Source organism: Mytilus edulis, chromosome 1 (genome assembly GCF_963676685.1).
Source record: "Mytilus edulis chromosome 1, xbMytEdul2.2, whole genome shotgun sequence".
NCBI lineage: Eukaryota > Metazoa > Mollusca > Bivalvia > Mytilida > Mytilidae > Mytilus > Mytilus edulis.
The window spans coordinates 34,383,587-34,408,080 of NC_092344.1; the positions used below are offsets into that span (position 1 = coordinate 34,383,587).

General features: G+C 29.9%; 1 protein-coding gene and 1 long non-coding RNA gene across 2 annotated transcripts; both read right to left on the reverse strand.

Annotated features, from left to right (window-relative positions):
• Positions 1–42: 42 nt before the first annotated feature.
• LOC139481626 (uncharacterized) lies at positions 43–2,201 on the reverse strand. The gene is made up of 2 exons (XR_011654652.1): positions 1,226–2,201; positions 43–1,166 (listed from the first exon to the last, which is right to left on the reverse strand). It is a non-coding gene; the product is annotated as an uncharacterized lncRNA (long non-coding RNA).
• Positions 2,202–3,060: 859 nt separating this feature from the next.
• Positions 3,061–24,127, reverse strand: LOC139481633 (ceramide glucosyltransferase-like). Its single transcript, XM_071265071.1, has 9 exons — positions 23,939–24,127; positions 21,632–21,773; positions 14,360–14,462; positions 12,921–13,022; positions 11,013–11,125; positions 8,758–8,936; positions 8,017–8,103; positions 5,785–5,974; positions 3,061–4,963 (listed from the first exon to the last, which is right to left on the reverse strand). Exons 1-9 carry the CDS (start codon positions 24,034–24,036, stop codon positions 4,784–4,786), a joined length of 1,194 nt encoding a protein of 397 aa, XP_071121172.1. The 5' UTR covers positions 24,037–24,127; the 3' UTR covers positions 3,061–4,783.
• Between the last annotated feature and the right edge of the window lie 367 nt (positions 24,128–24,494).

Genomic DNA, 24,494 nt, shown 5'->3' on the forward strand with positions numbered 1-24,494 from the left:
GTTATGACAACATCCTATGGTTTATAATTAAGAAGAAAAGAATTATTTGGTCTTTCATTTTTATTCTTGAGAACAAGAAATATGATGTTAGTATACAACCATTGATAATCCAATACTTAAATTCACACATTAATTTATAGTAATTAAACATTGATACTATACTATATGATGTTAATACAATGGACTATTAAAATATCTTTACATTAAGTACTTTATGACAACAAATTGACATGGAATTTCTAGAAAAATAGTACATGTATAATAAGATGGTATAGTTAAAGATATTACAACAGATATAATTGTCTACTTCTATCATGATCTTTCAACAGATGTTTCTATATCAGACAAGAGATTCCATCAAATCAAAAATTAAATATTTGTGGAGATTTTCTATCAGAAATCTGATACAGATAAATTTTTGGCATACCGGTACTGTATAGCAGGTTATTTTGGCGGGTGTAATATTTCGCAATTTTCACTGAATAAGGTATAAGAAATATTTTGGCGGATTCATAACTTATATCAATACCTTTGTATGTGCACTTTTAAATTGGTGAAAATTATTTTTGCGATTTTGTTCTATCAGCAAGAATAAACAAAAAATTTAGACTCCGCGAAAAATAACCCACTATACAGTATAAATACATGTTTTAAGTTTATAATATCAATATCGTGGAGAAACATACAAATTGTAGATTATATTTTACAGATTATTAAAAAAAATATGATGGTACTTTTAGCATGTGGAAAGTGACAGATCATATAACATCCACAGTGCGATTGTGGATGCCCCAAGTTAAAATGTTTCAAACTTATCCAACAAATTAAGGCATCTACAAAAATGAACCATGTTAACACTAAAAAAGCTGACACCGAGTGATCCACTGTTAACTCAAATGTTCAAATATTTGGCAAACTTCTGAAAGAGCACTAATGCATTGTATGTTGAAAAGTAAAATTCCAAGTTATTCTTTTAATTGATAAGAATATTCCATTCTATTTATATAATTAGGAGGTTGCCAATGCGACAAATAACCAACAAGGTCGAAATGACCATAAAGTCTTCTATAAATGGCCCCCAACATACTAAATGAGATGAAACAAACCAAAACGTATTGATCTTTGATGTTTTTTGGTATTTTTCAATAAAATCTTTTGATAATTACCTAACGTGTTGATCTTTAAAGTATTTTGGTATTTTTCAATAAAATCTTTTGATAATTACCTATCTAAATATTAAAAGAAATTTAAATGCCAATATTGACCTTTTGTGAACTTTCTCCTTTCTTTGATACACATTTTCATTACTGACAACATAAAATTATGGATGCTCTCCCCTTTGTTAAAGTGAAACAACAAATAACTCATCACCATCACTTGTAAATAATTCAAAAATGTTATGACAGATTTCACTATCACAGTGAAACAAAAATTACAATATCATTTTAATACCCATCATGGCCATATAAAATCTGATCAGCTGAATAAAGTCCGATCATTTTGAGAATCTATTGACAAGTTTTACAGCAGATAGTTATTGCCATGAAACTTTTTTTGGCCAGTCATATAGGTGTTAACATGTAAGAGAGTTTTTATTCTTTGGAAAACTCACTATGTCAAAATTTTAACATTTTAAGTTTTAAATACATCATAATGTTATAAAACAATTAAAAAAGAATCGACACAGGTCATTTACATTTACCATGTGGACAGTAAAATGCTTCTTTCCAAAAAATAAGTAACTCAATAAATACATGAAAAAATGAAATACATACATTAATAATACTTTTAAGAATGTAAAAAAATAATAATTAAGGAATAGTAAATAGGAATGAAATAAATATGCTAAATGAAAAATTCCATTCATCACTTAGTAAAACACTCAATTCAACTAATATGACTTTTACATGGACGATACAAAAATTGAAAACATACATAATATTTTCTGACGATTCAAACTTTTGAAAGTAAAATCATGTTATTAATAAGAATAAATATTTTTAATCTATACAATGAGTATGCAACCTTAAAAATTAATACCACTACCTGTAAAACAGATTCATTTTATAAAATAATATTATTGGAATGCTAAAATATGCTGATTAAAAAAAGTGAAATAATTAAAAAGTGAACACTGAATGAGCTGAATATAAACGACTAGAAACAGGGTACAGACATACAGACTAACATTAAAACAGTTAACGTAAGGGTACCCAAATTGCACTGAGTACCCAAATTGCACCTATTTAGAAAGAAATAGCAACGGAAATCTTACAAGATTTCCTAGAGACTAAACAATTTGTATTTTTATGATTTGATACTATGCACGTCTTTCAACATAGGTAAACATATTTAGATATACACAAAACGTTCACAGTCTTTATCAACAGATGGACTGTTTACTAAAAAAGCAAAATGTACGAAAACGTCACCATGCGACGTCATCAAAACGTCATCTTTTTAAAATTAGCGAATACAATATATTAAAGTATCCATTTCGTAAAATATGAAGAGTAAGCATGGACTAATATCCAATTGTTCAAAATATTTGAAGAAATTAAACAAAAGCTCGGTTATTAGACTTTTGACGATGTGAATTTAAGCATGGATGCAATTTGGGTACTCCTCATTACAGAATCATGGATAGTTTGGAGGTTGATTCAAACCCATTTTTTTATGACTCAATATGGATTAAAAATCAAATCGGTGTACCTATACAATAAAGAAGGATAGGGCTACAAAATAAACCCAGTATGGACATTTTTTTCCTGATCATAAAACAACGTAGGTGAAAAAACTGTCAAAATAGGTGCAATTTGGGTACCGTCACGTTAGCACCCTAAAGCACCATTAATTTATAATCTCCATCACCTTGAACACATCAGCACTAACAAAGGCAAGAACTATTAACAGACTAGACTGTTGTAATATCAGGCAAGAACTATTAAGACTAGACTGTTGTAATATCGGGCAAGAACTATTAAAACAGACTAGACCGTTATAATATCAGTAAGTACAATTTTATACAAATTCCCATTAAAACAAAATAATGTGACTAGATTTATTTTTTAGATAATAATAATCATTTTAATGAAAAAAAGACATTGCATTTGTGTTACCAAAATAGACAGTAATAAATATGAAGCATGATTTTAGATTTTATGCAAATTTCTTCAAATTTGTATTAAAAAAAAATGTGACTATAGATTAATGATTTGGATAATAATAATATTTTAATGAAAAAAGGACATTGCATTTATGTGTTGCGAGACTAGATGGTCATAAATATGTAGTGGAATTTTTCTACATTTTAAATTTGTAAATTGAAAAAAATATTAAATTAAATAAAATAAAAAATTGCATTTATTTGTTGCAGAAAATAACAAAAAACATTGTAACTGTACTAACTCTTGGATTGTGCACAGATAAAGTCCACACATTTAAAGATGAATTTGTAGGAAAGAATTCCTCCATACATTAATTTAACACTTTAAATTTTGGAGTTGAAATGTTTGTTTTTTCTAAATTAATCTTATATGACTATTGAACATTTTTTGATTTCACTAGAGTAAATACAAATTGGTTTGCATTTAATATAAACATACATTTTACATTCATGAATACTTAAAAAAATAAACTGACTAAAATAATGCTGATCCATTAAAGGAAAAAAACCTATCTGTAAAACATTTGTATGTGATATTGCACACACTTTGCACTAATTTCATCAAGATAAAATTAAACATTAGCACCTTGAACTATAAAAGAACAATTCGTTATAATAAAAAGTTTTGGCATCATACATCTCCTAGTGTATACTTCGTTAAATTCAATAATAAAAGAACTAAGAAACTGTGAATAATTTTGATCAGATGTGAAAATCTAAAACTAAAACTTTTTGACAACCCTAAAAGGGTTAAAACTTATTGTTTTGTCATTTGTCCTACACTGATTTAATAGATAAATCCAAAATTATAAGACAAATCAATAATTCAAATAAAGAAACAGAGCCAAGGTCAAAATAATTAATCCCTTGCTGATATAAAAATGAAGGTCACAGTCGAATTTAAAGAGCTAAACTTAATGAACAAACCAGTTGCAGGGATACAATTGTATATCAAGATAAATATCATATTAAAAAATATTTGAGTATTGAAAAGACAAGATAAAATGGTATAAAATATGGATAATGATAAAAACCACTTAACATGTACATAAACAGTTTACATCTTGATATAATGGTGGTTCTGTTCATTTGCTTATTCCCCAAAATAATTAAATGTATAAGCATGATACAATGAGTATCTATCCTCAACATCTGGATGAAGAGGACAATACTATGATACACAATACAATTAGTTACAATTTAACAATTTTTTAATGAGCATTTTACCATGATTAAAATCTAAGTTTAAAAAGAAAAATAAACTAAATAAAACTCCTTACACTCTACAGATTTATACATCTGCAGCATACTTATATTCTACACTTTTACACATTTACAGCATCCTAACATTCTTCAGAACTTCACATTTACAATTCCTAATATTCTACACTTTTACACATCTACAACTTCCTTACATTTTGCACTTTTATACATCTGTTGCACACTTACTTTCTTCAGATTTTCACATCTACAACTCAATAACTACACTTTTAACCATCTACAACTCCCTTACATTCAACACTTTTAGTTTTACACATTTACAGAACACCATCATTCTACGGATGTACACATCCACAACTCCTTACATTCTACAGATTTACACACACAGTCACACACTTATACGGTTTGTTTACTATGAAGTTCTTCCACAGTTCCACCCCATTTTAATTTAAATTGATGGTTCCTCCACACAATTTTAGGATCAAAATGTGATCGTAATATAACACCTGGATATGTCACTTCATTGATAATCCAACCGACAAGAAACTCAAACTTTGAAAAGGGTAATGGTCCTCCCTGAAATACACAAAAAAATATGAAAGTTAAGTAATCAAAAAAAGTTTCATATAGATATCTGTACAGGTATAAGGATTCAAGGGAATAAATAATTAAAAATTTCATTCGTAAGATAGAAAACAAGGGACATCAGATAACCATGGAAAGAAAAATATCACCCAACAAAAATTTATAGTGGAGAAGATGATGATGGATGGATGTTTTATGTACAGTGGAAACTATTACATGAATATTTCATATGATGAATTGTTAATAGAGAATGGAGAACATCGCATTAAAAGATCCTTGTAACTACAGATGACACATAAATCTGGATGACTATCATTACACATTATCTTGTAAGTAACAGAAAAAGATTTTAATGATACCAATATTTTTCAAATTTGTAAACTCTATTTTCACTTTAAAACTGAGGTTTTCCGAGATACTTCGGTTAATTTGCAGTGATGCTTAAATATCTTTTGATCCCTAAGAAATCCGAGTGAACATGAAATGCATGAAAGAAAAAATGACTATTCTCAAGGAGGTCGTGCATTTCCTGTCTTACTAAATATGCACTACCCACTTATACAACTTAGATTTTTGAAACATATTTATTAAAAAAAAAACAACCTTATAAAACATTTTTTAAGTAATAGGCAAGTGAATCATTTCTGTTTACCATCTTATAAAAAATTCATTGTTGTACAGTAAGATCTCTTTTAAAACTAAAGGATCCTTTCTTAAACATACCAGAATATAAGCCAGAAACATCATCTGTATTTAGCAATAAATATCAAACCAATTATAATTCATTTTGAAGTACTTAAACTAAGTCTTACCTCAATGACTCTAATAAGTATATAGTCTAGTAAGAACCAGACAAGACAATGGACTAAGAATACAACAGAACCAGTAAAGTTAAACAGGTAGGACATGGCCCAGGCATTCAGACAGCCTTGTACAATACACTGTGAAAATGGCTCAAAGAATATTGTGGCAGGTGTCATAGATGTCCTCAGTTTACACCATCTGTAAATAAACAATATTTATAGAATAACTAATCAAATAATTCAAATAGAGAAAAATATTAAACGAGTAACCGAACAAGACATTAATTTACGAATGCGCGTAGGTCACGAGTTGAATATTTTTTCGATATTTGAATTCTTTGTAAGGAACTAATTCTTTTTTCTAAGCATTCACAATTTGTTTTAATCTGCTGTTATCAATGTCTTAACAAGGCCTATTGTTGTATGACTTCAGAGAGTAAAATAACCATGTTTATCTCACATGTGAAATTAGCGGTTTTTATTTAAATGGGAAATCAATGTAATTCATTGCAACCAATGTAATAATATGTGTTATCCAAGAAAGTAAGAAGTCCAATGATTGGTTTCAAAATACCATGGCTTATAGATGGAAGAGTTGGCAAGTTATAAAACTAGGTTCAACCCACCATTTTTCTTTATGTCCTGTACCAAGTCAGGAATATGGCAGTTGTTATCAAACACTTTGTTTATATGTGTGTTTGTGTTTGATTTTGTGTTCCTGTTGTTCTTTTGTTTTCCTCTTATTGTTGATGTGTTTCCCTCGGTTTTAGTTTGTAAACTGGATTCGTTTTCTCTCAATCGATTTATGACTTTTGAACAGTGGTATACTACAGCTGCCTTTATTTATAGCATTAAGGGATTACAACAATAAGCCAAGAAAGTAAGAAGTACACTGATTTCTCATCAAAATAGGCCAGCTTATAATATTAGAGGTTTACAACAATAAACCTAAAAAATGACAATGCCTCGTTTTCAAAATATCCCTGCTTATAGCATAGAGGTTCATAACAATAAGCCAAGAAAATAAGAAGTACAATGCTCGGTCTTACAAATATCCAAGCTAATAGCATTAGAGGTTTACAGCAGTTCTACATTATGACACACAAATAATTCAACTGTTTGCTTAGAGGACATTACACTTGTTGCTAAGATGACAGGTCGTTTGTCTATTGTACTGTATGTTGACCCCTAGGTGTATTTTGTGTGGTATTGAAATACTGTCTTTTATTTAAAAATTGAATGCTTCTGTTTGTAACTTCATTGGAGTGTAAAAGCATTGACTGAAGTACATTTTGTATGAAGCGCAGAAGCGCTTCATTCTAAAAATATGTGCACGGTCAACACTTTTACAACCCTATGAAGTTACAAAAAGAAGCATTCATTACTTATAATTACGTTTTATAGCTAGGATCATGAAAACACGAATTTATCAATTTTTTATTTAATTCACCTATGCACTTTATTGTGGGACCTCATTTTATCATGAATGTTAAGTTTTATTGTGTAATGCAATTGCTTAAGGAATAACACATGATGTGCAGTTAGCCAATCAGAATAACGTATTACAATGAAACATACATCTAATGTAATTATTTATACTAGTTAGGTAAACTTAAAGGGTATATACTACAACTAACTTCAACATTAATGTATCCCAAAAAGATATATAATATTAAGCAATTACCCTGCATAAGAACTAACTGAACAAGATACTGTTGATTCCTATATTTTTATGGATTTAAGGAGTGCTTAAAATTGAAAATGGAAATGGGGAATGTGCCAAAGAGACAACAAACCGAACATAGAGCAGACAACAGCAGAAGGTCACCAACAGGTCTTCAATGCAAAGAGAAATTCCCGCACCCGGAGGTGTCTTTCAGCTGAATTCTTTGGTATATACATTTGTAAGATTTCATGGTTTTGTAAAGTCTGATTACAAGCTTATAGTTAGTTTGAATTTGATTAACTATTTAAATTAATGATTTATCTATACCCACAACATTGATATCCCACAAATAATAATGAATCCAGGGTATATCTGACATATTTTACGAAATATTCTGCTATTATTGCAAGAGGTGAGAGGTTGTTTTTTTTGCTTTATTTTGAAGACCTTTCTGTGAGTTTGAGATGAAGAACAGCGCTGTTCCTTTGCTTTTTGTATGTTTTTTAGTGTGCATGTTCTGATTTTGTGTCATGGATGGATAAAAATGTGTTATATGGAAGACAGTGTGTATTTACCTGGTCAATCTTTTGTGTAACAGAGGAATAGAGTAAGCACCTGCATTCTGTTGAGCTGTATAGGAACTAACTCTTAATCTATAACCTCTGTAATAAGAAAACAAACAGTATTATATAATGACATGGATCAATTCCACACTAATAAATACTTTATATTGAACACAAATATTCTTTTCAATACATTACTAATTCATATATATATGTTTTAAAAAAGTTTTGTATTTTATGCATGGATAATGTGTTGTCTGTTGTTTAAATGTTATCTTTTTTTTCCGAGTTGGGTGTTGTGGTTAGTAAAATTGAGAATGGAAATAAGGAATATGTTAGAGACAACAACCAAAGAGCAGATAAAAGCTGTTGTCTGTTTTATTGTCTGACATTTTTAATCATTCCTATTATCCATTTATGAATTTTGTAGTCTGAAGGCTTACAGTAGAAATGCAATATAAAATTGAATTTGGAAATTCATATGTATTATTACTGATATATAGACATACTATCCATAAGACATAAGTTAATTTAAAAGAAAAATGTGAGGTTTTCTCATTCAAGTGACATGAAAGAGGCTGAAGGGATTTCGGAAAAAAAGACTGGCTATTATTCTATCCATAACAATTTCTCTCCTCGAATTACCCAAATTTACATTATGGCTTTTTCATAACTGAAAATAACACTGTCAATAGAACTTACCCATACTTACTTTACTTCAATGTATTTTCGTATCATGTTAATAGTACTTACTTGTTTATAAACATTTCTGCTAAGAAGAAGTCTTCTGCTAGATATTGTGAAAAATGTTTGAGACCCCCTATTTCATCAATGATGTTTTTCCTCATCAGACAGGACATTCCAGTAGCACAATTTATGTTGAAGAAATTAGCTGTTAAATACATTTTTGCATGTTGGGTTGCAAAGTAAATCTGAAAATATAACAAAATAAAACTTCAATAATATATTTTAATAATGGACATATACATTTCATTATCAAATATTTATTAACTTTTGTTTTTCAATTATTTTTGCAATCTGATGCAGCTTCCATTTAAGAAGGGAAAAAAATATATATGTTTGGCAATTAATTAACACTTCACAAATTTAACTGCCGGTACATGTGTGAAATTTGTTTTGCTTCAAAATGAGCCATCATACTTGTCATACAAATCCAAGTTTATGATATGCACAGATGAATAGAACAAAAGACTACCATTCTCACCTATGGGAAATATATTGGGCATCTTGACCCATTACCTGTCGACAAGCATACTGTTGTTTTGAATATTTTAAAATCTAAATCATATATTCTGTAGCACATGCCCATATTTCCTATCCTGTATCTCAACTGTTCAGAATACCTATAGGGTTTTCACAATTAAGTCTATCATAAAGGGAACAATACACTGCAAAATTTTAATTGAAAGCTTACATCACCTTTAAGGCCTTAGGCCATGTGACTGATACTGATCTGAAAGATTGATATCTCTAGCTTGTGATATAAATGCTGCCATGTACTGTTTTCTATATATATTGTTACGGAATGGGGTTTTCATGATTTGAACGTATCTGAAGAAGTATGAATGATTGCTGATATATGAATTTGTAACTTGTGTGATAGAATAGTGAGAATTATGTAACTGAATGTAACTTATTTGTGTGAAAGTGAACCCCCATTTCTCTGTTAAAACTACGTTGTGAAATTTACTTTGTTTGATATGATATGTCAGTTGAGAAAACATTTAACGTGATTCTCTGGTATCCTATTGTAGTTACTAAATATGTCCGAATGTACAAACTTTAATTAGGAAAGTAATCTTGCTAAAATATAGCTCTGGTCTTTTCCGTAGATGGACGTCGCCATGTTGTTGTTTTTGTTTACATAACGTTGTAATTTCAAATACCCGTATGTTGAACGTTAAGTGCAAACTGTGTCATGACGTCACTCAAACTGTTGTCTAAACGTCAAAACTGTTGTCGTTTTTGTGTCTTTAGTCAAAATTGTGTCGTTTCAAAACTATAAAAGCAAGCACAGCTAGTGTTCCAGTTTAGTCTTGTTTCATCTGGGCACGACCTATAGCAGTTATTAAAGTTCCGGAAAGTTTATATTTAGATAGAGAAAGGTTAGAATCAGAGTTTATTTTTGCTGAATTTCCTGAAAACGTTTCCTGATTAATTTTAAAGAGAAATAGTTAAACAGAGTTAAAGCTGAAATTCGAGATAATTATTGTTGTCAGTCAGTTTGACGCTTTTTCCTGATTTTTATATCGTTGTTTGTAAAGCTGAGTTGTTTCATCTTTTGGTCAGAAAAGTATAAAGAAATAGTTGTAGTTTTAGTTTCCGCTGAATTATTGAGTATAATAGTCTTGGGTATATATTTTCGAGGTTCAAGTTGTCTATATTTTCGAGGTTCAAGTTGTCTATATTATTGTCTGTATTATATTTGAATGTGTCTTATGTCCATATTTATTTGTTCCTAACCAGAGCTTTCCCCGTTTTCCCTGTTTTAGCTACAATAGATTCCAGAGAAGTATTTTGTTTAATCACTATTATTTCTATATAGGCATAGGCAGCTGGAGCAGAAAGAGGTTTTAAATATTAATATATTTGTTAATATAATTGTTTACATCTGATTGTTATTGGCAATATTATTTATTGCTAAATTAAAAGAGTTATTAATTCTATATTTGCATTACGTTTTCATGAGTTCGCTTGAGTTATTCTGTAGTCATTAAAAGATAAGATTTACAACCCCTCTCCCAAATCTATATTTGTCAAACGAATTATGAACACAAACTAAAACAAGATATCATCTGCTGACAGTATCCTAGACAGTAGTTCCAGTGTATAGCAGCTATCCAGTTATATCAAACTATATTATCCAGCTGAAAAGCAGTGTAGCAGTATCTAAACAGAAATCTGTAATATTTACAGACAGAAAATATACACTACACCCCTCCCCCGGCCCGTTACAATATGTAAATGAATTTAAAGTAAAAAAATACCTTTTCCATATGAGAAGAAAATCCTTTCCTTGTGCATGCATAAGGCATTTGATGAACAAGACCAACATTTTCCTTCATATGAAGAACCATATCCATAAGTGCCTCTTCTTTCACTGCAAAAAAGAATTAACATTTATATTTATACATTAAAAAAAAAGTTATTAATTCCATTTAAAACTCTAATGATCTTAAGATTAAATAAATGAAGTGAAATTTTTTGTACATCGTGATTTAGGGAAACAACAAGATCCATACCACTTAAATGTATGTGGTTAAACAAAACATGCCGATTTCATTGCAGAATGGGGTTAGAAGATAAATTGTGTTGTTTTATGTGTTCATGAAAAGCATTCCAAGTCCTGTAAATAGCTGTTGTTTATTTTTCCTTTCTGATCATTCTGATTGTATATGAGCATCTTCTATGTGATAATTGTATTGGTAATGAAAAAGTTATATTTCTTTTTAAATTTAGTCATTTTTCATTGATCAAAATGCCTCTTTACTTCTATTTGGAATTAACTAATTATCAATGAAAACTCTCATGCAAAATAAATTAAATTTCATTAAATTTCAAGTACATGTACTTTGATACATTGAGAGGTCAAGATTCTTCCTTGAGAATTCTAACAGACAATTGTTAAAGGTCAAGAAGACAGAACTGTAACTGTACACCAATATTTCTATTTTGGGTATGTTGAAAGATCTAAGAGTGTTTTATCTTAACATGACTCAAATTTTTGTGGACACATGCATACTTTCACACGGATTGCTATTTCTTAAATAATGTTTATGAGATCCAAATTAAGAAAAATATCTGAATGTGCTTCCTGAAAAACAAATATATACATGTGCATATATAAGGCCAGGATTTTTTAATTTTTTGGTTTACGGATCCGCCGACCCGATTTTGCCGATTTCCAGAATAAAAATAAAATTGACTTTTCATACTTTTTTATTCTCGCCGACCCTAACAAATGCATAATCCCTGAAAAATAATTAAAATATCCTTTTTTTATGAAATGAAATGCTTTAATCACTAACAAAATTGATAACACTTTCTGTTGTGAAAAAATAAAACTTCCAGTTTACGTTTCTAAAAATAGAAGAATCAATTATAACTGATCTTGAAATGTCGTTTGTGCAAATAATTTTGCGAAACGAAACCTGTGTTTAAAACCAATTACACAATAAGTTCGTTTCCCTAATTTATCATCAGTCCGTAAGATGCATCATCTCATAGAAATAGACTTGTCTAAATGTGGACAGGTGGAAGACATCAAGTTAAAGTACTGAATATCAACTAATCATTTGGAATTTTATTGTTTCATAGATAATAAAAAATATCGTCCATTTGGATAAAAAAAAAAACGGGAATGCATGACAACAGATTAACCCGATATTTTCGTTTTTCCGGTGGACGAGTCTATTATGTTTTTGACACGTGTGTTAAAACATATTTTCGTACGACGTTTTTACATTTTTTTTTCTTTATCAGTTTTCGTGTTTGAAGATCATTATTCACCAAGTTTTCTGGAATTGATTAAGAGCTACGCGAATCTGTTTTTCTTGTTTGTGAAATGACGATTTAATTTCGTCTTTGTCCGTGCACACACTTTTTTACGGGAAATTATTAGACAATGTCATGCGATGTTTATGACAGATGAGCAATAATATTTCATTGAACTAAAATTTTAGAAATTGTGATAAAATAGCATAACAAACATATTGTTAGAAAGGTGAAATATATATTTATTTTGCATATTTTTCTGTCTTGAAAGATATTTTTTTCTTCTTTTTTTTTTCGACCGACCGATCTGACTTTTTCAAGGGGAAAATCCGTAAACCAACAAATTAAAAAAACGTGGCCTAATGTACAGACTGAAATATGATGTACAAAATAACACTTACTTTTAATTCCACTATCACTAACCAATATCATATCATATTTAGCAGCCTCATACCCAATAGCCATATTGTTTACTTTTGGATTAGGCCCAACATGTTTTCCTCCTAAAAGATAAGATACAGAAGATGTAGCTTTGTTTTAACAAATATTGCTTTGAGTCAATCCTTTGAGTTATGTAGATATGCTTAGAATAGCAAGATTAGAACATTTTATTTATAAGTTATATAATTCTGAATATTGTAGCTGAAAATTACGATGCTTGGCTTGTACTGAACCTAGTTTCACAATCCTGAAATACTGTTTGAATAATTATCATTATTTCTTATCGATAAATCATCTTCTTACTTCAAATCATAAGAGATGATATTTTATAAATTTGATTTATTTTTGGACTGTATGCAAGACACTATTTAAAAATTCAGTTAATTTTCAACTTTTTTTCTTTCAAAGTGGTATAAAATTTTAATAAAATCTCAAGTGGGAAAAGAATTCATATGAGCAAGGGGAAGCAAGCTTTAGCTAGTATACTTCATTTTAAGTCTATGTATAAACATGTTGAGATTGATCTCTGATGAAACAGCTACAATAATAACTTGTTAATTTGATACATTTATATGTAATTACTTAGATGTACCTTCAACCTGATTAATCTCAAAATACTTATCTTCTCATTCTAATTAATAACATTTCAATCTTATCAATAATTATATAGCTTTTTCATATAGATTTTCAAAATACAGGATCCATCTGTCTGCTTAAACATTAGTTAATTACATCCCTGCTCAGTAATACAATATATTACATTGACAGTCGGCTAGATCAATATCCGGCACAATTTTTTCTTTTGTAGAAAACATCTCTTCGCTTCCATCGTCTGATGTCAAATTCAAAGTATCTTCTTCTATCATATATATAATTATGGCTATTTCAGTAATTTTGAAAATTTGCAGACTAAGACTTATCATAGGCATGACTTATCTATCAGAACAAACCGAAGAAGACTGCAAAAAATGTTGTTTCCTAATATTTCAATACAACACAATTCCCAAATGTGCAGTTAGTAAATACAATTTTGTTATTTATCAATACACTGTAATGGGTTAAAGCTGCATCTTCTCTTTCCATGTGTCATAGGTTAACTCAAAGTAGATATACGTTGAGAAATAAATATTTATAGATCAGATGAAACAGATTAGTAAAATTTGGAATCCCCCTTTCCTCATTGCAATGGGAATTGCCAGTTTCCTGCTGGCAGTTTTCTTCTTTGTCAGTATTAACATTGCTCTCATTGCATAAACAATCAATTTTTCATGTCCAGATATTATAGAACAATTGTAATGGACACTGACAACAATACTATATCCTAATAAGCTAGTTTAGTCAAATCTACAGTTTATATGTATTTGCTGTTTTGACAAATTAAGAGAGTTGTGGTACAAACCTATAAATATTTTACTGTCAACGTCGGGATATTTCTGTACAAGACTCTGGACAACCATAATTGCTGAATCCATTTCATCTTGGATGCAAAACATCAACTCATACTGCAAGGAAAATGATAAATGAGTATAGTGACATACTTTATATATACATGTATTCTACATTATTTAGATGACTTTTTTCAGTCCAGGATAGGGAAGACAAAAATTAACTGCCCCAAATTTACAGGTCTAACACTGATAGGCTGTTATTTAAGAGAAATATATATATATATTTCACCCTGAAATGTTCATATATATATATATATGAACATTTCAGGATGAAATACTTAAGTGATTTTTTTAAATGACTGTAACACTTATGAAATCCAAGCCATATCTTCCTTTTTTTTACGAAGTAGTTCATATCCTTTTTACTTAAATTCTTACGCATGTGTTTATATTACAAAGCGATTTTCTTTAAAAAAAAAAACCCACTTTTAATGTAGCATAATTTGATAAAAAAGGAAAAGCAAGTAGATATGATTAATAATTCAATGACCTATCAATTTTGTGACCTCAGACATTGATCTTTATTTGAGAACTACTTTGGTATTATGGGTGTTTTCTTTTTATTACTTTGTCTTCCAAAGGCAAATAAGGTTAATCTCTTTTATGAATAACACATAAGGCAGTTCTGCCAATGAGGTGTAAATTTATAAAATTATCATACTCAAAATCTGTGAAAAACTTTTTGTATTTACTGAAAATGTATTAATGTGTGAGTTCATGAAAAAGTAAACATCCTGTATTATGGTACTTAGGTCATCTGGTCACTTCCTCAACTCATTAAATCCACTTAAATCCTCTTAAAGGGAATATCCACATTATTTATGGATAATTTTTCAATTACTTCCTGGATGATCATACAAATATATTGCAGAAATGTTTTACATCCTAAAATTACTCTGATAAAAATATATTTCAAGTAATTTTGGATTGGATTTTTTCTGTTGACTTGTTTTATTAAAGGCTAAACTTCTATACATACACAGTTGATAGGAATGTTCTTCTTCTAATTATGCTGATATTAAATTTTATACATTTTTTTTTTTCAATTGTTCTACATTCCACAAAGTATTATGTTTTGGTCCAACCAGTTGATATTACTTAAGCTTGATAATGTTAAGTTATCATAAAATTGACTAAAAGACCGAAATAAGGACATATAGATCCTCTAACTTTCTTGACCATTTATATTGTTGGATTGCTGTTTCATTAACAGATGAGGTCAAACATCATTTCATTGATATTTAATAAAGACATTGCAAATGCATTAAAGACAACCAAGGAGTAAATTATTAGAAGACTTGTGTATTGATTACTGCAGTGTACCACATCTGATAAGTAATTACTGTTCATAATGGTTCCCACAGGGACAAAAACAATTGTACAAATGTTGTTTACTATATTAGCATCAGCTGCTCTGCAAAGAAATGTATTTTTCTTAATTCTTCGATTGCATGAATGTCAAATATGGTTTTCCAAATTAGCGTCAATGCTCTATAAACTATTGTGTTTTGTAACTGTTGAATGGATCATAGTTAGTATACTGAAAACAAAGTTAGAACCTGACTCCAAAATAAACATTCTTAACTTATAAGACTAGTGGTTTATCAAAATCGATATAATTGTCCTTGAATATGCAAGCAATATTTACAATATTAGTAAACAAAGTTACAAACAACAAATCAATCATAAAATTGAAGGAACCATGTTTCTTTATAAAATAGCAAATCAAATGTAGACTATAATCAAATTGAGAATGGAAATTGGGAATGTGCCAAAGAGACAACAACCCGACCATAGAAAAAAACAACAGCAGAAGGTCACCAACAGGTCTTCAATGTAGCAAGAAATTCCCGCACCCGGAGGCGTCCTTCAGCTGGCCTCTAAACAAATATATACTAGTTCAGTGATAATGAATGCCATACTAATTTCCAAATTGTACACAAGAAACTAAAATTAAAATAATACAAGACTAACAAAGGCCAGAGGCTCCTGACTTTGGACAGGCGCAAAAATACATGTATATATCAGGAACTTATCAGTATCTCCCTAATTATCAGCTTCATTTCCAATGGAAAATGGCTTCCCAATTTCAATCTGAGAATTCCGAAGATTTCAAATAATTATACTTATAAACAAGACACATTACTTGTAGTAGCCTTTTTAGTGACTTGAAGTGTTCTATTTAATCCTTTGTATATTTAGCATATTGAGTTTAAACATGTATCTTCAGGCAAAATGTTTTCAACAGATGTGACAGGATATGATATCGTCACAGTTCTTTTTTTTGCACTATACAGATAGCACCTTTAGCACATGTTAATATGTATATATAGTTAATGGGAAAATAACATTCTGAAACTATGAATACTTAATTTCTTGGCTTTACAGATTGGACCAGTATGAAACAGCAGTAAACTTCCATTATTTAAATTACTTTTTTCAGTACAATATGCTTAATATTGCTTGGAACTGGTAACCTCTTTGGAGCTTAATGAACAGCCTCTAATATACTGTGTTTCAGTGATAACAAGAATACCACTTTGGCTATAATGTACTTGTTGGATTGCTGTCTCATATATAAACTTCTTAAAAAGAAATTCCATACAGGAATACTTGTATACATCTAATATGATTTCAAAAGACGACTGATCTACCATGGCCAGGTATAGCACCTCAGAGATATAATAGAAAAACTGAAGAAGCCAATGAATGAATTGTTACAAAAATACTTTCAACAGTACAATCATTTATAACTGCTAAATTCATGCAGAAAGTTATTCATCTAAAAGTGAAAATTGGATATTAATGTCTTTGTTCAAGATTCAACATTTAAATCTAAATCATTGCAAAAACATTTGAAATTTCTCAATCATTTACAATTTGAACAGTTTCCAAATTTTTTTTGCAATAAAATCATCTTATGAACAATGTGGCTCAACCAAGAATTATTCAATTCAGGAGTTTCTCACTTTCTGTATAAGACAACAGCATGTCTATTTCATCAATAAACAATAAATATACAGATATCCCACATGGGTGCTCCCATCTGTTTTATAATTAATTCCTGGTAATCATTATTATGCAACTGTAAGGACTCTTCAGTATTTTGTAGAAAGATAACAAACAAGAGGCCTATATGAGTTATATTGAAGTTTCTAAGAAAACAAATGCATTTTAATTTTAAAACTTACAAGAGGCAGACTAATTGAAATGTGAAGACAACAAATGTATTTATGGTCCTTGGGCTATTTTTTTAAAATGAGAATGGAAATGGGGAATGTGTCAAAAAGACAACAACCCGACCATATAACAGACAACAGCAGAAGGTCACCAATAGGTCTTCAATGTAGCGAGAAATTCCCGCACCCGCAGGTGTCCTTCACCTGGCCCCTAAATAAATATATATACTAGTTCAGTGATAATGAACGCCATACTAAACTCCAAATTATAATATTATAATTGTATTTTTTAGATAATCACTAAACCATGAAGGTCTGCATGGAAAGGTGGGCCCTGTCTGGTTGACGTGTTGACCTTGCAATAATTCTGCGTAACAAATATAAATATCAATTCTCTATACAAGTGAAAATTGTCAATTCAAGCTGATACTAATAAGTTTATCAAACAATCATATATTTGTACTATAACAATGTCAATGAAATGGTAAAAATTACAACATATAGATTAACATGCACTCTGTACAATAACATGTAGCTTAACTTTTTTTCTCAAGGTTGTAAGGTATATAGACACATTAACATTATGTTATGACAGTATGTGTAACATGGTGACAGATAGGGGTGAAAGATGACCAAACTGTGTGTCATTTTATTATTATTTATACACAGATTAATATGGTTATCCCAATTACCTCAATTTTCACATGTTTTACATTCTGTACATAGTTTGTGTCCTGTACCAATTAATCATTTCATTTAAACTGTTTACATGTATAAAGTAGCTTGTGAAAATAAGAAAAATATCAGGTCAATGTTGTCTGCTTATAAACTCATAACTACAGGAGTTCAACTTTTCATCCCATAAATACATGTACATGTATTAAATAGCTTGTGAAAACAAGAAAATATCAGGGTAATGTTGTCAAAACTACAAGAGTTCAAACTTTCTTCTCATATATTCATATACATGTATACTGCAGCTGTGCTATTTGAGCAGTCAAATTGCATTGACCGTATATTCATATGTGATATACAGTCACTGACCGTATATCACCTTGTTTATGACATTGACAATATGTTTCCGTAGAGTTTTATTTATGACGTCAATAAAACATACAGGTTCGCGGAAATTTTACGTCTTCCGTTGAAAATTAAGAAATGATGTTTTTTACCCTAAATGCTTAATTTAGAACAGTTATAAGAGTTGCAGTATATAAAGAATAACCATACATTGTCTTGAAATATCAATGTTATTTGTATTCGGCTCGAAACAGGTAGAAATGCTCAGCACAGCCTCGCTTTCTACCTGTTTCTAAGCCTTGTACAAATAACATTGATATTTCGAGACAATGTATGGTTATTCTATATGTACATGTATAAAGAAGATTGTGTAAACAAGAAAAAACAGGGCAATTTTGTCTACTTATCATATCTACAGGAGTCCATCTTATCTTCGCTTAAATAAATGTATATATACAATATTGTATTTCATTTCATCTGTTCATGGAAGTATTATAATATTGAATATACATGTAATACTTCCATGATCTGTCTAAATGTGTGATTAAGATTGTGAAAACAAGAAAATATACCAGTAATGTTGTCTACTTATCAAAACTAAAAGAGTTCAACTTTTCTTCCCATAAATTCATGTACATGTACATGTATAAAGAAGATTATGAAAACAAGAAAATATAAGAATACATGTACATGTATGTAAACAAAATCATATTGTTTTTGTGTTATAAGCTCTCCAGCCCTAAGTTGATGGATAAACATTCTTATATATCCTTTTATCTTATCATATCATTATAGAAAATGTTGCTAGGTCTTGGTCAGTTTCTAACATCATGGAAGTCAATATAATACTTACATGATAACACCAAGTTTATAAATTTCTATAATAATGAGTTTTCATCAATAACAAAAGGCTAGGTAAAAATGAACAATGTAAGGTGTAAATTTTGCTACTTTGAATGAGGTGTGGAAGTATCTGACATAACTAGATATCATTAGATCAAATCAGACAAATATAGGTGATACACATCTGTTCCTCATTATAACACATTACTTTTAATCATCTTCACTCCAAAGATCCACCACACATGATGATACATCACGATATAACGCGAAAAATTTATAATTATGTTAAGTTTTGAACTGTTGTTTCATTTTGTTTTTGAGCATGTGTTGTCTTCTCTAGTTCAAATTATATAAGAAATATCAGACCTGCTGTTAATATCCATTAACATTTTCTACTTCAGGGAACAATAATGTCATAGTGTATTCTAAGAATTTTCTTTATTTCTAAATTTGATGGTTTCATGGTTTAGATAAAAGTCAAATTAAAAAAAAACATATTTTGCATGAAGCTACTTCAAGTCTTGCTTCAAAATAGACTGCGTCCCTTGACTTTTATGAATTACTACAGCATATCGAAACAAAATAACAGTAAATGGAATTATATTTATAGCACTGATTTAATCTCAGACAGATATACCATGTGCGTACAAAATGTTGACAAATGCTTCATTTAGAACTGTTCCAACTGAGCATGTTGTTATATAAATACAACAGTAGAACTGTCTCGGATATCGATGCTTTGTAACTCATTGTAAAACCTCTTATAAAACCTCAAAAATTGATTCCTAATAGGATTAGGGTTAAAGGTAAGATAAACTGTCAAGGTTAAAATGCCCTTGGGAGAAAATGCAGATCAACAAATACAACATTTTCTATCAAAAATTGATGTGAAGAATGTACTTTAAAGTAACTGAAAACGTTAATTCAAAAATTTTGGATGTCATAATGTGAAACATGGTTAATTGATATTAATAGTGTTGTTAACCTAGCTTGAGGTTATCTTGTTCATCACAGCTGACCTAACCAAATTCCATTACTACTCATGTGCAAACACACAACACAGTATGTAGTAATTAACATGACAGCCATTCACACATCCTGATGGTAATCATAACCAAACTTACATAATGTGTTTCAATTATGAATGGCATACAAATTAATTTTTAAGTGGTATACTGTAGGCCTAACTTCAGAAGTACAATTTTCAAATTTTTAGATTAAGTATGAACCAAAAAAAATAAGTTCCTATACATATCCATGTATTTTCTTTACATTATACATAGTGTTGTTATCAAGACACATTAAATTGTATTGCGATTGTCACTGGCTTCTGTACAATAGTGATGGGACAGTGCAATCAATCAATAATCAGAAATATTGAGAGAGGTACTATCAATTTGTAATCTTTATTTCTTTTTTATTTCTTTATACAAATCAATTACCATCTTATTCATGTAATTGAATATTGTATACATTTTTAAATACAACTAAAAAAAAAATTATATAAAAACTGATGTTAAATTCAAGGTTCCAAAAACGGTCATATTTTCCAATGACTTCAAATTGCATTCTTCCTCATCTATATCATATATATTTTTGTAATTGAAATAGGAAAAAGATCCAATTATTTATTTGATTATCTTGAACATTGTAAACATACTAGATTATTAGCATTGTTATAGGTCTCCTTCATTGTTAGATACATTCCTTACAACAATAATATGGATGTACAATAAAACTTGGAAAAGATCAATGGTTAAGTCTACATGAATATACATGGCTTCACCTTGGGTCCAAATCTGGCATCAGGAGCAAAATCAATTTTAGTGCAATTATGCAAAATGGTATCAATTGATGAATAAATAGACTGAAATGGTCCATCAGGGAAAACACAATAAATTTCCGTTAAAAAAAAGGTTTTAAATCAATTTGTGCCAAGAGCTGAGAAAATGTCAAATTGACACTCTATAATGAAAGTATAACCAGCAGTGGTAGATCCGAGGGGAGGGTTCCAAGGGTTGGAACTTGGAATCCTTTTTTTGGGGACGATCAATGCATTTGAATTGGGACATGTACATGTAGTTGGAACCCTCCTTAGTTACTTCTAAGTTGGGAACTCTCTTTAAAATTCGCTGGATCCACTACTGAACAGGCCTGAAAAAAAGCTTTGCGTCTTCTTACCTGTGGGTATTTTATGCTGAAGAATGTCTCTAAGTTTTCATAAAGGTGAGGGTCAACTCCAACAACTGGTTTTAATATTGTCACTCCTGGGAGTTCTTCTAAAGGTACTACTGGTGTTAATTTTCTGCTTAACTTCCATTTCCTGAAATTCAAATAAAACAAATTATGCATTATATATTTTATTTCCCTATCCAAAATATACCTTCTACAAATTTGCTTCACATGCAGGGACTGGGTTGTTGACTAATTCGTGTTGTCTGCTATCAGCCTTTTTTAAAAGTTATTAATTTAAACCATAATGCATACCTCCCCTCCTTTTAACAAAAAAATGTACTTTCTAAAATCAGTTTCTATTCAAGAATGTAAGTCATATTTGGCAAGTTAGGAGCAGACTATGCGGTTAGGGCTATGCTTATTGTTGAAGGCCATACAGTAACCATAATAACTAAGATGTTAATTTCTGCATCATTTGGTCTCTTGTGAAGAGTTGTCTCGTTTGAAATCATACCACATCTTTTTTATATTAGCATGGTGTGATATTTTATCTACATCTGAATGAAATTTGATTTTCATAGTGAAAAGTTTCGTGCACAGAAATATGTACATTGTACATGTATTGGTGCAATGTCTTTTCTTAAAAGTGTTTTGTCACACTCAGGACCTTTCATAGCCTTCTTTTCAGTTTTGGTTCAATCTGCTCATTGTTATACTGCAGTAACCTACATGTAGTACTACATATCCTTGAACTTTGATCAAAAAGTTGAGCTATTAGTAATTGGTAATCATGTGGTACCACAGCTCCCTATTCCTTTATCAGTGCAATATCATTTCCACAAACATGTAATTGTAGATGGATCTAATTTTGTTGACTTCATAATAATTTTACAGGATGTTAAGGCCATATATATATTATATATGTATATAATATATGGTAACAGCAAAGCATCATCATCTCTAAGTCTTTTTTTTGTGAAAGATTGATTTTTTAACTTACAAACCGTTTCCATTCATTATTTAGTTTATTCTTGACTAATCATCACTGGTTAATTGTATGTGATAAATGATCATGTTGTGATAAACAAACAATTGTATATCATTTTGATGACTGTACTAATCAAATTTACAGATATTCCTTAAGGTACATTGACCTCATTGTACAAGTACAAAATGTACGAAAACATGATATAATGGATGAAATGACTGTTGATATTTATCTCATAATTTTATTTTAAAATTTTTTTAATTTTAAATTTAATTTTAAGCTATTATATGAATTACATACATATCAACTGCTATCATTAGGGTATTGTGATTAAGTACCTAAGGAATAAATATTACTTAAATGGTTTATCCTGCCAATGATGATCTCCAAGATGCTTGCCAAACATTCAAATAATGCAGGGATGTAGGCAATCCCCTCTAATTTGTAAAGGACGTCATAAAGGAGGGTATAATTGACAATGTTATCCATTAAAGGACTTAGCTTGAAAGTGGTCTACATTGTACATTGTTTTGCATGACATTTAAAAAAAAAATATATAAAATAAATGAAGATTAGGTCGATCTGGACCCCTACAGTCAAGAAGACCACTAACTTACAATGTACTGTTTTGGTTGAGATGTTTGGACTTTGGTTATGTTGTACATGTATTCATTGTGATTTCATCAATTGTTTTAAAGGTTTCTGACATGCATCACGCTAGTGAATGGTCATGATGGTTTAGCCAGTGGTACATGTAGGAATCAAAGCTTACAAAAATGATTAATCTGATCCAAAGCCCTAAATTTTGTTGGGGTTTCTTGTAATTTTGTAAACATGTTTAATATCACTTTCACTCTTTGGTTCTTGTCAGACTATTATTGTGCTGGCAATTATAAATTAAATACTATCATGATTTTTAAAAGGACAAATACAGATCAAAATCATTTAGAAAATGTCGTATTTTTCCGAGTATTCAATTGACAACCCATAGACATTTAATAAATAATACATGTACATTGTTTGTACATGATAACAGTATGACAGTACAAATGTTTGACAGACAGTGAGACTAATACTGATAGTTATGTTGTTTATGTTGAATACATTACATGATAAAGCAGCACGCGATAATCTAAGCTTGTTTGTTTAAAAAATATGGTTAGAAGTCTGACGTTTTTTATATTTATTTCCCTCAGTTTAAAACCATTTATTCATTTAAAGGAGAAGGATGGGTCTACTGCCCAACCCATCAATAATCATTGAATCATGGAAAAGATTATGCTTCGCAGCTAAAGTATTATAATTATAGGATATCTGTAACTTACCCATACACTATTGCTAAAATATGTAAGAGGAAATTAAAACACCACACTGAAAATAAAAGTATAGCTAGTCCTAAAAGAGTGTAATCCAAACTTTCCATTTCATGTCTGTATTTCGCGTTTTTCCTCACCAGCCGGTCATCATACTCCCATAATACAACAATCGATGTGGGCGTGACACTATTTCCGCTATTAATGTTTTCAATCGGTAGTAATTTTCCTATATCGTAAAACGTTTGGATGACTAGGTGACTCAGTCAAGAAAATGGTGATTCATGCATGACAAGTAGGCGTGACTTAGGGCATTTAATTAAATGTGGCAAATTTAAATGAATTAAGATTGCAAAACAATACAACTATTTCTGGTTTCAATTAAAGACTCCCGAAAGGCAGAATAATTACAATATTAATTTAATCTGGATACAGGGGCATGATATAATTCAGTCTTATTCTATGATAACAATTGATGACATATATAATAATAGATTGATAATATTTTATGCCCCACCCTAGTCCACGATGTAAGGCGTCAAAGAAAAAAATTATAATAGCCTTTCAA

Coding starts and splice junctions, on each gene's coding strand:
- LOC139481633 (XM_071265071.1), bottom strand. CDS start 24,036: ATGGAAAGTTTGGATTACACTCTTTTAGGACTAGCTATACTTTTATTT. Junction 14,463..21,631: donor TCAGCATAAAATACCCACAG/GTAAGAAGACGC, acceptor TTTTCCTTGCAG/TATGAGTTGATGTTTTGCAT. Junction 4,964..5,784: donor TACTTATTAGAGTCATTGAG/GTAAGACTTAGT, acceptor TGTGTATTTCAG/GGAGGACCATTACCCTTTTC.